At 41.1% G+C, this 13,242-nt stretch overlaps 2 protein-coding genes across 16 annotated transcripts in view; both read right to left on the reverse strand.

Annotated features, from left to right (window-relative positions):
* The window catches only part of CDIN1 (CDAN1 interacting nuclease 1), a 186,264-nt gene that overhangs the window by 21,196 nt on the left and 151,826 nt on the right, over positions 1-13,242 (reverse strand). The gene's annotated exons all lie outside the window — the stretch shown is intronic.
* LOC135983150 (matrix metalloproteinase-2-like) lies at positions 7,301-9,073 on the reverse strand. Its single transcript, XM_065593238.1, has 2 exons — positions 8,931-9,073; positions 7,301-7,897 (listed from the first exon to the last, which is right to left on the reverse strand). Exons 1-2 carry the CDS (start codon positions 8,944-8,946, stop codon positions 7,488-7,490), a joined length of 426 nt encoding a protein of 141 aa, XP_065449310.1. The 5' UTR covers positions 8,947-9,073; the 3' UTR covers positions 7,301-7,487.

Genomic DNA, 13,242 nt, shown 5'->3' on the forward strand with positions numbered 1-13,242 from the left:
ACAACGGAGATGGGTATGTCATCTGGTTCTCTTTCACAATTGCGTCTGGGCAGGTCATCTTTCAGGATCAGAATAATAAAGGCCCAGTGGTGTTATGGTAGACCCCAGGGTTCCTTAATGATGGGTGTGTGCGTGTGGGTGATGATAAAGTTCACTTCCTTCTAGTTCTCTGTTCTGCTATCTTACTATCCCCTTCAGTGAATTCTCTAGATAAGCAATGTCCAAATAGGGGTGACAACCTCAAGCCATTAAAATTAGCCAGTTTAAAACAGTTTGGTGATTTGAACTATAAACATTTCTTTACATTTCAAGGCTCTTTCAGCTTATTTTCATATTATCCTCTGACTTTACCAGCAGTCTTGAAGACCCTTTATCACGGTTTTCTTTAACATTTAATCAGGTTTGTATCAGTACTACTTTAACTTTTCCTTACTTTAAAAAAATGATTTCAGTTGGACTTTTGTTACGCTGCATAGCTTAGAATACAGGCTTCTGCACAACAGAGTGCTACAGAACTGTTAAATATTATTTATTACTATAATCCAGTACATAATCAAGATTAGAATAGCAATCATGGAGAACTAGCTGAATCAGGAGATAGGTACTGTAATGAGATACAAAACTTTTCATTACAAAAATCACTCGTAGGAATTCCCTACAGGTCAGTAGTGACTGAAAGCTATTACCATCATGTGGCTGCTCAGTTGCCTGACCAGTGATCACATGAAATGATTTCGTTTTCCAATCCTTGGATCATTCTAGTAGCCCTTCTCTGCACCTCTTCCAGTTTGAATTAGTCTTTCTTAAACATGGGAGACCAGAATTGCACACAGTATTCCAGATGAGGTCTCACCTTGTGTAATGGTACTTACACTTCCCTGTCTCTACTGGAAATACCTCGCCTGATGCATCCTAGGACTGCAATAGCCTTTTTCAGGGCCACATCACATTGATAGCTCATATCATCCTGAGATCAACCAATACACCAAGGTCTTTCTCCTACTCCTCTGTCACTTCCACCTGATACATCCAAAGCTTATAGCAAAAATTCTTGTTGTTAGTCCCTAAATGCATGATCTTGCACTTTGCACTATTAAATTTCATCCCCATTTCTATTACTCCAATTGACAAGGTCATCCTGATCTTCATATAATATTCCGGTCCTCTGTATTGGCTATAACTCCCAACTTTCTGTCATCCACAAATTTTATTAGCACACACTCACTTTTTGTTCCAAGGTCAGTAATAAAAATGTTAAATAAGATTGGTCCCAAGACTGAACCCTGAGGAACTCCAGTAGTAACCTTCCTCCAGCCTGACAGTTCACCTTTCAGTATCACCCATTGTCCCTTTAACCAATTTTTTATCCACCTTTCAATTCTCATATTAATGCTTATCTTCTCCAATTTAACTAATAATTTCCCATGTGGAACGGTATCAAATGCCTTACTGAAATCCATGTAGATTAGATCTACTGCATTTTCCTTTACCTAAAAAAATCAGTTATCTTCTCAAAGAAGGCAATCAGGTTGGCCCGGCACAATCTACCTTTTGTAAAATAAAGTTGTATTTTATCCCAATTACCATTCACCAATAAGTCGTTAACTACTTTCTCTTTCAAAATTTGATCCAAGACTGCATACAATTGAGGTCAAACTAACATAGTTTCCTGAATAACTTCTTTTCCCCTTTCTTAAAAATAGAAACTATACTAGCAATTCTCCAAAACTCACAAAAAACACTAGCAGAAAGACTGAACACAAATGAAAAACCTCCTCCTTCTTAGATATGGCTCTTCCAGGTCAGAAGCATAAAGATGGTCTGGTCTGGAGAAGCTTATATTGCTACTATACATGTTGCACTTGTTCTGTGGATAAATAGGACTTTCATTTTACAGGCCTGCCAATCTCAGAGCCTCCAAAAGTGCTAAAATCCACATAAAGATTTTAAAAAGATATTTTTAAAGCATTTCTAATAGAGTAGGCATTATTTTAGTTAAGTTCAAATGGAAGAAAGAAAACATCATTGCCTGAACTACTTGATTTCACTATGGCAACAACAGAAAAATGGTAAATTCAAGAGATTAAGAGAGCTATAATTCTAGCTGAAGCAGCAAAACTAGGAATTAAAAATTCCTTTATAATTTTTGTTGCTTGTAGGCACCTTTGAACCATTTTTTAATTAAAAAAATCAACTTCAAGTAGGAATACACACGAGATATTATAAACCAGATGGAGCAGTTTCTATTTGCTTAAGTGATGTTTCCCCTTTAATGTACTTATTTGCTCTTATTTGATTAATGCTGCTAGTATTTCATTCTGTGCAAATTTATGGAAATCTGACTTTAAAGAGCTTTGTGCTACTGAATGCAGTGAATTTTTTTTTAATACTTATACCCAAGTGTCTTGATGGATTTTTGGATGCTTTTTGGCTCAAATGAAGTGAAATGACTGAGACATTTCTGATATCTTGTGAGGTAATATGGGTATTAACATGTCATCACTCTTACAAAGGGAGCTGGTTGGTTACATATCTATTTAAAGTGCACAGGAGTCTCTGTCATGACTATATTAAAATAGATGGACAAAAGCTGAGATATTTGAAACCTTTGTCCAGGGATGCTTGTGGATAAATGAGTATATGGACAATATCTTGTTCCTGTACTTCAGGAATTGCAAGACTGTGTAAAGTATTGGTTAGAGGAAAAACTGTATTTCACTTAAAATCAGATTCTATATTTGAGTTGAATGTTACTGTGTTAATACATAATAAACAAAACCAAATAAATGCCTATCTTGTAATCAAATATGACGACAGTAGGGAAACATTGCCTGTGACTTGTTTATATCAATTAGTTCTGGCAACCATGACTACTGATAGAACATTTGTTATTTGTAGTATCTAAAACTCAGGAATTAAAATACATTATTTTATCTAGGACTGGAGCAAGATGCTGCTTTGATGGGATATGGGTTTTTGTTGTTGTTGTTAATCACTATCCTGACGTTTGTACATCATTCAGAAATAAACTGCAACACATAAAAGGTTCCATTAAAGTCCTACTCTGATATAAGTGCAAACTTAATAATAATAATAAATAATCACATTTGTTTTGATTTCTTGGCTATTTCTAAATGCAATAAATTAAAATCTCAATACATCATACTTTTTCAAACTATAAGAGTCATCAACATCATGGTGAACAATGGATACTTCAAATCCATGTACAAACATTTGTCTTCAGTTACATACAATGACAAATATCTGTACATGATGATGCATATTTAGAAAATGAAACACCAGAAAAGTACTAAAGATTATGGAAGATGAGAACAAAGAATCTAAGATTATTAAAAGGAATTTACAACTCTACTGAACAGCTTGAACCAGAATCATACAGTACTGAGTTTATGGACAGAGTTTATTATTTATTCAGATTTAAATAAATCTGAATAAATAGCTATACTCACTCCCATTTTTTATCAAAGACCTTCTACAACATCTAGGGCCAAGTTAAAAAAAACTAATATCTACACTCTCTCCAATTTGCCCTCTCCTTCCAAACTCCTACAGCCACATAATCTCTCATCAGTCCTTCTAACTTTGGAAAAATTCTGGGAGAGAAATGGGCATTGCAGTGTGACCAGAAAGTCAACAGACTCATGATCTTTTGAACTGATGAGTGAAGCAAATTCCATCACCGAAGACCTACCACTGAGAACACCCTGCCCCCTGAGATTAAAGGAGATTTAGCTTGAATGCTTCAGATATCACCTGGCTTTGTATCTGAGAGATGGTCAAAGGGGAGAGAGGCAATCTGAGGTACCAAGTGCTCCACCTCATTAAAAGCTTCATAAATTCAAAGCAACACTTTCAATTGCACTAGGAAATGAACTGGAAGATAGTGCAGATTACTGAACACTAGTGTAATGTGAGAAAACCCCTTCAAAGATGTTGTCATATTTTACTTCAGCTGAAATCTACAAATGCTTTTTAAGGAGTAGCTGCACATACAAAGCATTAAAGTAATCCAATCTTGATCCAGGCCTTTTTGTCATTTATATCATAGCCCCATGATCAATCATAAACGATAAAAAGCACTTGACCCCCATGTGGAAATCCAGACGTGGCTGAGGATCCCCAGACTACAAACTTCAATATCAAAAGATGAGCAAACTTCCAGTTAAGGAAGTATTTATCAGCTTTGCCAACTCCTCTGGTTGTTTTCCCCAATCTAGCAGCATAACCTCAAGTTTTCTTTTGGTTGAATCTCACTGGGATCACTTTTGCTTAAACCCCAATCATGACAAGATATTGGGTAAAGCGGTCAACTTTCCATTAAACACAGTTAGAACCAGAGTATGAATAATCACTAAACTCAGAAACTGATTACGGTAATTAAGAATCACATAGTAAGATGTTCACCCTGCCTTTTAAGCAAGAAATATTGTTGACAGCAAGCCACTCTGGTACTACACTATTCCATTGGCTCCCTTTTCAACTCTGGATCCTCTTCAAGGTCTCGGTCTTAATGTTTAAGGCCCATAACAGGCTAGTGCCCCGTTAAGAGATCCTTTCTCCATCCAAGACCCACTAAGACAGCTGCATGCAACGTGGGCAAAGTCCAAGGCGAATCTAGTCATAGATAAAAGCAGAGTTCTCAGTGGGAAGTCCTTGGCAATGGAACACCTTTCTGTAAGAGATCAGAATGATGGCTAGGCTGACTGTTTACAGAGCATGATGCAAGACTTGCCATTTACCGCAGTAATAAGGTCTGAATGGTAACCAGCCATAATTTCTTACAAACAGAGGTTAAAGTAAAGATAAAACAAAATGCAAACAAAGCATACTGAATCTAACAGTAGCAGTGAGTGGAGATGTTTATGCACACATTTTAGTAAAGTTCTTAATTTTGTACTTAGCAGCTGTATAACACAATGATGGATACTTCAGAAATGCCTACGCAGGTAGATTAGATAGAGATGTGTATCTTAATCACTCTACTAATCTGAGAGTCCACCATCTAACATGATGGGGAAACAGAAGATGCTTATTTCAGAAAAAGAACGAATAAAATACACAAAAAATATCTACCACTTCCTTACATGACATACATTTTTACTTTGGAGGTGAAGTCATTCAGTATCACTAGTTGACACCCAAGTTGCACAGAAAGAGATGCATGCAGCTACTGTAGTTTAGTCTACTCCTAGCAAAAATCCCTTCAATATAATTAATATAAGACCAGGAGTACTTGTGGCACCTTAGAGACTAACAGATTCATTTCAGCATAAGCTTTCATGGGCTACAGCTCACTTCTTCAGATGCATAGAGTGAAACTCACAGACAGAAGATATTTATACATACAGAGAAATGCTTCCACCTTTTCATGTTCTCTGTATGTATAAATATCTTCTGTCTGTGTGTTTCACTCTATGCATCTGAAGAAGTGAGCTGTAGCCCACGAAAGCTTATGCTGAAATAAATTTGTTAGCCTCTAAGGGTATGTCTACACTACGGGATTAATCCGAATTTATATAATTCGAATTTGGGAAACAGATTGTATAAAGTCGAATGTATGCGGCCACACTAAGCACATTAATTCGGCGGTATGAGTCCAAGTACCGGGGCTAGCGTCGATTTCTGGAGTGTTGCACTGTGGGTAGCTATCCCATAGCTATCCCATAGTTCCCGCAGTCTCCCGCGCCCATTGGAATTCTGGGTTGAGATCCCAGTGCCTGATGGGACAAAAAACATTGTCGCAGGTGGTTCTGGGTACAGCCTCACCCCTCCCTCCCTCCCTGAATGAAAGCAACGGACGGCAGACAACCATTTCGCGCCTTTTTTCCTGGGTGAACACTGCAGACTCCATACCACGGCAAGCATGGAGCCCGCTCAGCTCAAGACAGCAGTCATGAACATTGTAAACACCTCACGCGTTCTAGTGGTGTTTATGCTGAGCCAGGACCAGAAAAACGAGGTGAGGAGGCAGCGGCGGCGGCAGCGCAGCGACAAGCGTGATGAGGACATGGACACGGACACGGACACAGAATTCTGTCAAACTGCGGGCCCCGGTGCTTTGGAGATCATGTTGTTAATGGGGCAGGTTCTATCCATGGAACGCTGATTCTGGGCAAGGGAAACAAGCACAGACTGGTGGGACCGCATAGTGTTGCAGGTGTGGGATGATTCCCAGTGGCTGCGGAACTTTTGCATGCGTAAGGGCACTTTCATGGAACTTTGTGACTTGCTGTCCTCTGCCCTGAAACACCAGAATACCAAGATGAGAGCAGCCATCACAGTTGAGAAGCGCGTGGCGATAGCCCTGTGGAAGCTTGCAACGCCAGACAGCTACCGGTCAGTCGGGAATCAATTTGGAGTGGGCAAATCTACTGTGGGGGGCTGCTGTGATGCAAGTAGCCAAAGCAATCACTCAGGTGCTGCTACGAAAGGTAGTGATTCTGGGAAATGTGCAGGCCATAGTGGATGGCTTTGCTACAATGGGATTCCCTAACTGTGGTGGGGCGATAGATGGAACCCATATCCCTATCTTGGCACTGGAGCACCAGAGTACCCAGTACATAAACCGCAAGGGGTACTTTTCAATGGTGCTGCAAGCACTTGTGGATCACAAGGGACGTTTCACCAACATCAACGTGGGCTGGCCGGGAAGGGTTCATGACGCTCGTGTCTTCAGGAACACTACTCTGTTTAAAGGGCTGCAGCAAGGGACTTACTTTCCGGACCAGAAAATAACCGTTGGGGATGTTGAAATGCCAATAGTTATTCTTGAGGACCCAGCCTACCCCTTAATGCCATGGCTCATGAAGCCATACACAGGCAGCCTGGACAGGAGTCAGGAGCTGTTCAACTACTGAGCAAGTGCAGAATGGTGGTAGAATGTGCATTTGGCCGTTTAAAAGGTCGCTGGCGATCATTATTGACTCGCTCAGACCTCAGCCAAACCAATCTCCCCATTGTTATTTCTGCTTGCTGCGTGCTCCACAATCTCTGTGAAAGTAAGGGGGAGACTTTTATGGCGGGGTGGGAGGCTGAGGCAAATCGCCTGGCTGCTGATTACGCGCAGCTAGACACCAGGGCGATTAGAAGAGCACACCAGGAAGCGCTGTGCATCAGAGAAGCTTTGAAAACCAGTTTCATGACTGGCCAGGCTACAGTGTGAAATATCTGTTTGTTTCTCCTTCATGAAAACCCGCCCCCTTTATTGACTCATTCTCTGTAAGGAACCCACCCTCCCCCTTCCCCCAGCTTGCTTTCAAACCAAATAAAGTCACTATCGTTTAAAAATCATTTATTCTTTATTAATAGATTATAAAAAGAGGGAGGGAACCCGGGTGGGGTTTGGGAGGAGGATCGGTGGGAAGGAAAAGGCCACTAAAAAAAGGTTAAAAAAATGACAGCCTTTTGCTTGGGCTGTCCACTGGGGTGGAATGGGAAGGTGTACAGAGCCCCCCCGCCCCGCGTTCTTACACGTCTGGGTGAGGAGGATATGGAACATGTGGAGGGGGGTTATACAGGGGCTGTAGCGGCACTCTGTTTTCCTGCAGCCGTTCCTGAAGCTCCACCAGACGCCGGAGCATGTCTGTTTGCTCACGCAGCAGCCCCAGCGTTGCATCCTGCCTCCTCTGATCTTCCTGCCGCCACCTCTCATCTCGAGCATCTCTCCTCTCCTCACGTTGGTCCCTCCTGTCCTCACGTTCACTGGCTTCTTTCTTATACTTTGAAACCATGTCCTTCCACTCATTCAGATGAGCTCTGTCACTGCGGGTGGATTCCATGATTTCTGCAAACAACTCGTCTCGCGTCTTCTTTTTCCGACGCCTTATCTGTGATAGCCTTCGGGACGGAGGAGGGAGGCTTGAAGAATTTGCAGCTGCTGTAGGGAGGGGAAAAAAGAGAGAATTTTTTAAAAAGATACATTTTGCAGAACAATGCTTATACTCTTTCACGGTGACCAACACTATTCACATTACATAGCACCTGTGATTTCTGTGCAAGGTCGCATTTTGCCTCTTAACACTGAGTGCCTGTGGCTTTGCTGCTAGAGATCACAGGTCCGGGCAACAGAATTCGGCTTGCATGCGGCCATGGTAAGCCATTGTCTTTCGGCTTCTGCGCCCTCCTTTCCCACATACCAAGCAAAGCCCGTTGAGTGCTGCGGTTTTCCTGTTAACATTCAGCAGCAGCAGAAAACAAACTAACCACCCCCCCCATCCAATTCTCTGGATGATCGCTTTATCCCTCCCCCCACCGCGTGGCTGGTATCAGGGAAGATCCCTGCAGGAACCAAACTAACCCCCCGCTCCACCCTCCCGCCATGAATTCTCTGGGATGATCGCTGTACCCCTCCCCCCACCGCGTGGCTGGTAACAGGGAAGATCCCTGCTAGCCAAACGTGAAAAGCTCAGGGCCAATTTCCCCCCCTGCGCTTGGCTAACTGCAGGGAAGGATTTATTTTTAGCCACAGGCAAACAGCCCAGTAGGAACGGCCACCTCTGTCCCCTTAAGTTCCCGTATTTCAACCAGGTTACCATGAGCGATATCACTGTCCTCAGGATTACACAGCAAGATAAAGAACGGATGTTGCTTGAATGCCAGCAAACACCGGGATCATATGCTGCCAGGCTTTGTCAGGCAAGGATACCAGATTACTTGCTGCAAGCATGGCGTGGTCAAGTGTCCTACCATGGAGGATGGAATAAGGCTGCACTGTCCAGAAACCTTGTGGCAAGGCTTTTGGGGTACCTCCAGGAGAGCTTCATGGAGGATTTCCGCTCCATCCCGACACGTTAACAGACTTTTCCGGTAGCTGAAATGGCCGCGAATGCATTCCAAGTCCTCAGGGCAAAGTAATCATTAAAAAATGCTTGCTTTTAAAACAAGTTTTATATTTTAAAAGGTAAACTCACCTGAGGTCCCTTCCATGGGGTCAGGGTCTTGGATACTGGCTTGGGAGGGTTGGGAGGGTACTTCAGTCAGGCTGAGAAAAAGATCCTGGCTGTTGGGGAGAACGGAGTGATGGGTGCTCTATGCAAGCTCGTCCTTCTCCTCCTCCTCCTCCTCCTCTTCCCCATCCGCAGAATCCTCAGGTGTAGCTGATGAGACTATTCCTGACCCGGAATCCACGATCACAGGTGGGGTAGTGGTGGCGGCCCCCCCTAGAATTGCATGCAGCTCGGTGTAGAAGTGGCATGTCCGCGGCTCTGACCCGGAGCGACCGTTTGCCTCCTTTGTTTTTTGATAGGCTTGTCTGAGCTCCTTGACTTTCACGCGGCACTGATCTGAGTCCCTATTGTGACCTCTCTCCATCATGCCCTTGGAGATTTTTTCAAAAGTTTTGGCATTTCGTCTTTTAGAACAAAGTTCTGCTAGCACTGAATCCTCTCCCCATATAGCGATCAGATCCAGTACCTCCCGTACGGTAGATGCTGGTGCTCTTTTTCGATTATCGGACTGCATGGTTACCTGTGCTGATGAGCTACCTGTGGTCACCTGTGCTCTCCACGCTGGGCAAACAGGAAATGAAATTCAAATATTCCCGGGGCTTTTCCTGTCTACCTGGCCAGTGCATCCGAGTTCAGATTGCTGTCCAAAGCGATCACAATGGTGCACTGTGGGATAGCTCCCGGAGGCCAATACCATTGAATTGCGGCCACACTAACCCTAATTCGAAATGCTAAAATCGATTTTGGCGCTACTCCGCTCGTCGGGGTGGAGTACAGAAATCGATTTAAAGAGCCCTTTATTTCGAATTAAATGGCGTTGTGTGTGGACGGGTGCAGGGTTAATTTGAATTAAGGCTGCTAAATCCGAATTAAAGTCGTAGTGTAGACCAGGCCTAAGGTGCCACAAGTACTCCTGTTCTTTTTGCGGATACAGACTAACATGGCTGCTACTTTGAAACCTATAATTAATACAGTTTTTGGTATTTAACTAAAAAGGGGGGAGGGGAAGGCTAAGGAAATATGTGGCAAAAATGAATGTACTTTGTGGGAACAGAAATAACAGAAATGTGAAGCACAGCTAAATTACTAAACACTTACATATAATTTAAGACAAAAGGCCACAAAATTCTTTTAGAAAAAAGCATGCAAGTAAACCAGATTGTCCACTCTACACAAAACAACATTTATCAAGCATTTCTGCAAAGAAAATTGGTGAGAAACTCCAAGAAGAGATACTGGAATATGGCATCCTAAATTACAGCCATGCTCTGCTTTAAACTTTTCCCAAACATAGCTAGCTTAAAATAAGTCTATTTGAGAGTATTCTTAATTGTTCATGTCTTTTATGGAGAGTCCAGTGAAATATTGTCCGGTCTTGGGATCTTCCAGAGAAGAATAATTCATTTAAAACCTCAAGTGCACCAACAGCCTGGAAGGCTACTGAAGGACAAAGATTATTTTTGAAGTAAATGTTTTATACACTTTCCATATTAGTTTTGCATCTATTACTTTAACATTAAAATACTTAACAAAATTACTACCTTGACCATTTGTAGAAAAAGTCAAACAAAACAAGGGGAACAGTCAGAACATGAGGGAAGTGTGCCGCTGTAGCACTTCTGGTGAAAATGCTCAAAGCTGACAGGCTTACTCATGGGAGGTGGAGACTTACTCCACCTCCCACAAGTGCATTATTCACACCCGAGTGACATAAGTTATACCGAAGTAAGTTCTGATGTGACAAGATCGCAGTTTCCCCAATTCCCACATATGTTTTTACCCAAATATTCATTGTACAATTAATTTGTCTAAGTTCTAGAATGCTGACAGACTGCTCTAATAAGCTCTGTAAATACAATTTGTGACCTAACTTCTAGAAAAGAAGAGTATATATCTTCAACTACATGTTATTTTAGGTCATTTAAGTTCATTAGAGTAACCATCAAGTTAAATAATCCTACACAAAGAAAACTATTGTCTAGAAAACCAAAGATATAATATAGCAGGCTCCCCCAAGGTAAGATTGCTGGTGTGGTTGCTCCAAAGAATGAGTATAAAGAAAATCAAAATAAATCAAATGAATTTTAAAATTCAGTACCATTCTGTAAAACATTAATAGGAGCACTAGGCAAAATTAGATTCTTTTCAGATAGCCTATTTATAATTGTACTTAGAAAGCTCAGCCTTAAACATATTTCTCTGTCTTGCTTTAAGGCTGATTATTATTACAATACTACCTTCAGAGTAAGACAAGGATAAATACTTGGCTCTTGAGAACAGTCTTATGGGAAATGTACATTGTGTTTACTGTTATTTGATGATGAAACATCAACAGACTAAAATATTTGTATAATAAATTATTCCATTCAATAAAAGCATCAATAGTTTGGCTGGTTTTAAAATATAATTTGCACTATAATGCACTGGAAGAAATATCCTTAATGTAAAAGCCTTGCCACGTGCATTAGTCTATACTAAACCACAACCCCTTACCCCCTACTTTAAAGTAATGTTAAAGGTCTGACAAAGCCACAACTGCAAGGAAATTCAGAGTTAAGACTAAAAATCTTTACATACCAATTTGTGCCTAGGTACAGTAACTCATTTAGCATATTAAGGGTAGACCATTAATTCAGAACTCCCTGACTTTCTGGGTTTAACATAAAAACTTCATGGTCAAGATTATCAAAATCTAGTGCCTACAGTTAGGCTTCTACATACATATTTATGCACCTAGATATAGGTGTCTGTTTTTTAAAAAAATGTTGAAGACTAGTCAGCTCCTCTAAGTTTATTTAAAAAACATAACTACAATTTAAACAAAAGACGGTAGAAAATATGGGGCAGATTGCAACTGGATAAAGGGACTGTATGATAGGGGCTTTCCAAATCCAATAGAAGACAGTTTCTGCACTGACTAATACAGCCCATAAAGACAAAGATGGCTGACATATGAAATCTGGACATAATATGTAAGCATGGTGATCAGACTGATGACAAAGCACACTTTTTAGTAGTATAATATTTATAAAAATAAAACAAAAAGTTTTCCGCTTGCTACTGTCATCTTCCTCATCTCTCAGCAAACCCAACCTCAATTTGAGTGTCCCCTTACCCCTCTCTCCCAATATTTGACCCCTTTCCATCATATAATTGAGTAGTTCTCTGTAAGGTTGTTGTTGGTGTCTCACAATAATCATATCAGGCCATGAAGTTCAAGAATGAATTTGGAGACTCTTGCAGGGTCCTCTGTAAAGGTCTGATCTAAGGTGTCAAATCCGAACAGCGTCATTTTCCTTACAATATTACAGTCAAAAGCATTAAAGCCTGTTCCCGACACAACTTGAAGAGTTGGTACATTTTAGTCCCATCTCTATTGATTTTCTTTCCCTGGGTGGTAAGAAAATCAATAGAGATGGGTGCCCTGTCCGCAATCTCGCAATAGTCAGGGTTATTTTCTGAGATGCTTTGATATCCATCAGAGAATCTTTTATCTTCAACCATTTATTTCAACTAAAATTTTCCTTCATTGGGCAGCACTATCTTTGACCATTGTCATTCTTACCTGAGTTTCCAATCTTCCAACTTTGGCCAGCTTATCAGTTACCTCACCTCTGTACATACCAACGTGTGATGGACTCTACTGAAAAGTCCATTCATTGCCTCTATCTCCGATCCTCCACACCTCCTAATGAACTTCATCAATTATAGCATTCTGGTTTCTTCAAAAGGACAGAGGATTGCCATCTGCAAGTCAACAAACACCGCAACATCTGCCTCTATTTCTGCTCTGTTTATTTCTTTCACTAGAGTGAGAATAGCTTTCATTTCAGCCATATAATTTGAGATCTATTCCAAAATAATACACTTTTTGTACTCATTCCATTGGGCCACTGGATGAAGACACCAGAACAACCATTCTTGAATGATATCTCTGATGAACTATCAATGTACACGTGAATCTGTTTGCCTTGTGGTTAATACCATTGGGTGGTCTTCTGCATTTTTCCTTAGTATACCCAAGTCCTTGTATTTCGTCTCTCCCTTAAACAGAGAGACATTTACTAAAGTAAATAGGTTTATGTGGAGCAATAACTGGACCTACAAGCTTCTTCATGCACTCTACCCTCCTGACGTCAAATCTTCCTTTTCTTTAGCAGCCTTTACATCTTTCAAAGTAAGATGACTGTTTCAGCCTTGTTTGGATTTTCCCATTTCTGAACAGACCTGAGCAATGATGACATTCAGGTAGGAACAAAGACAATTTCCATACTGA

Source organism: Chrysemys picta, chromosome 4 (genome assembly GCF_011386835.1).
Source record: "Chrysemys picta bellii isolate R12L10 chromosome 4, ASM1138683v2, whole genome shotgun sequence".
In the NCBI taxonomy this organism is placed as follows: Eukaryota; Metazoa; Chordata; order Testudines; family Emydidae; genus Chrysemys; species Chrysemys picta.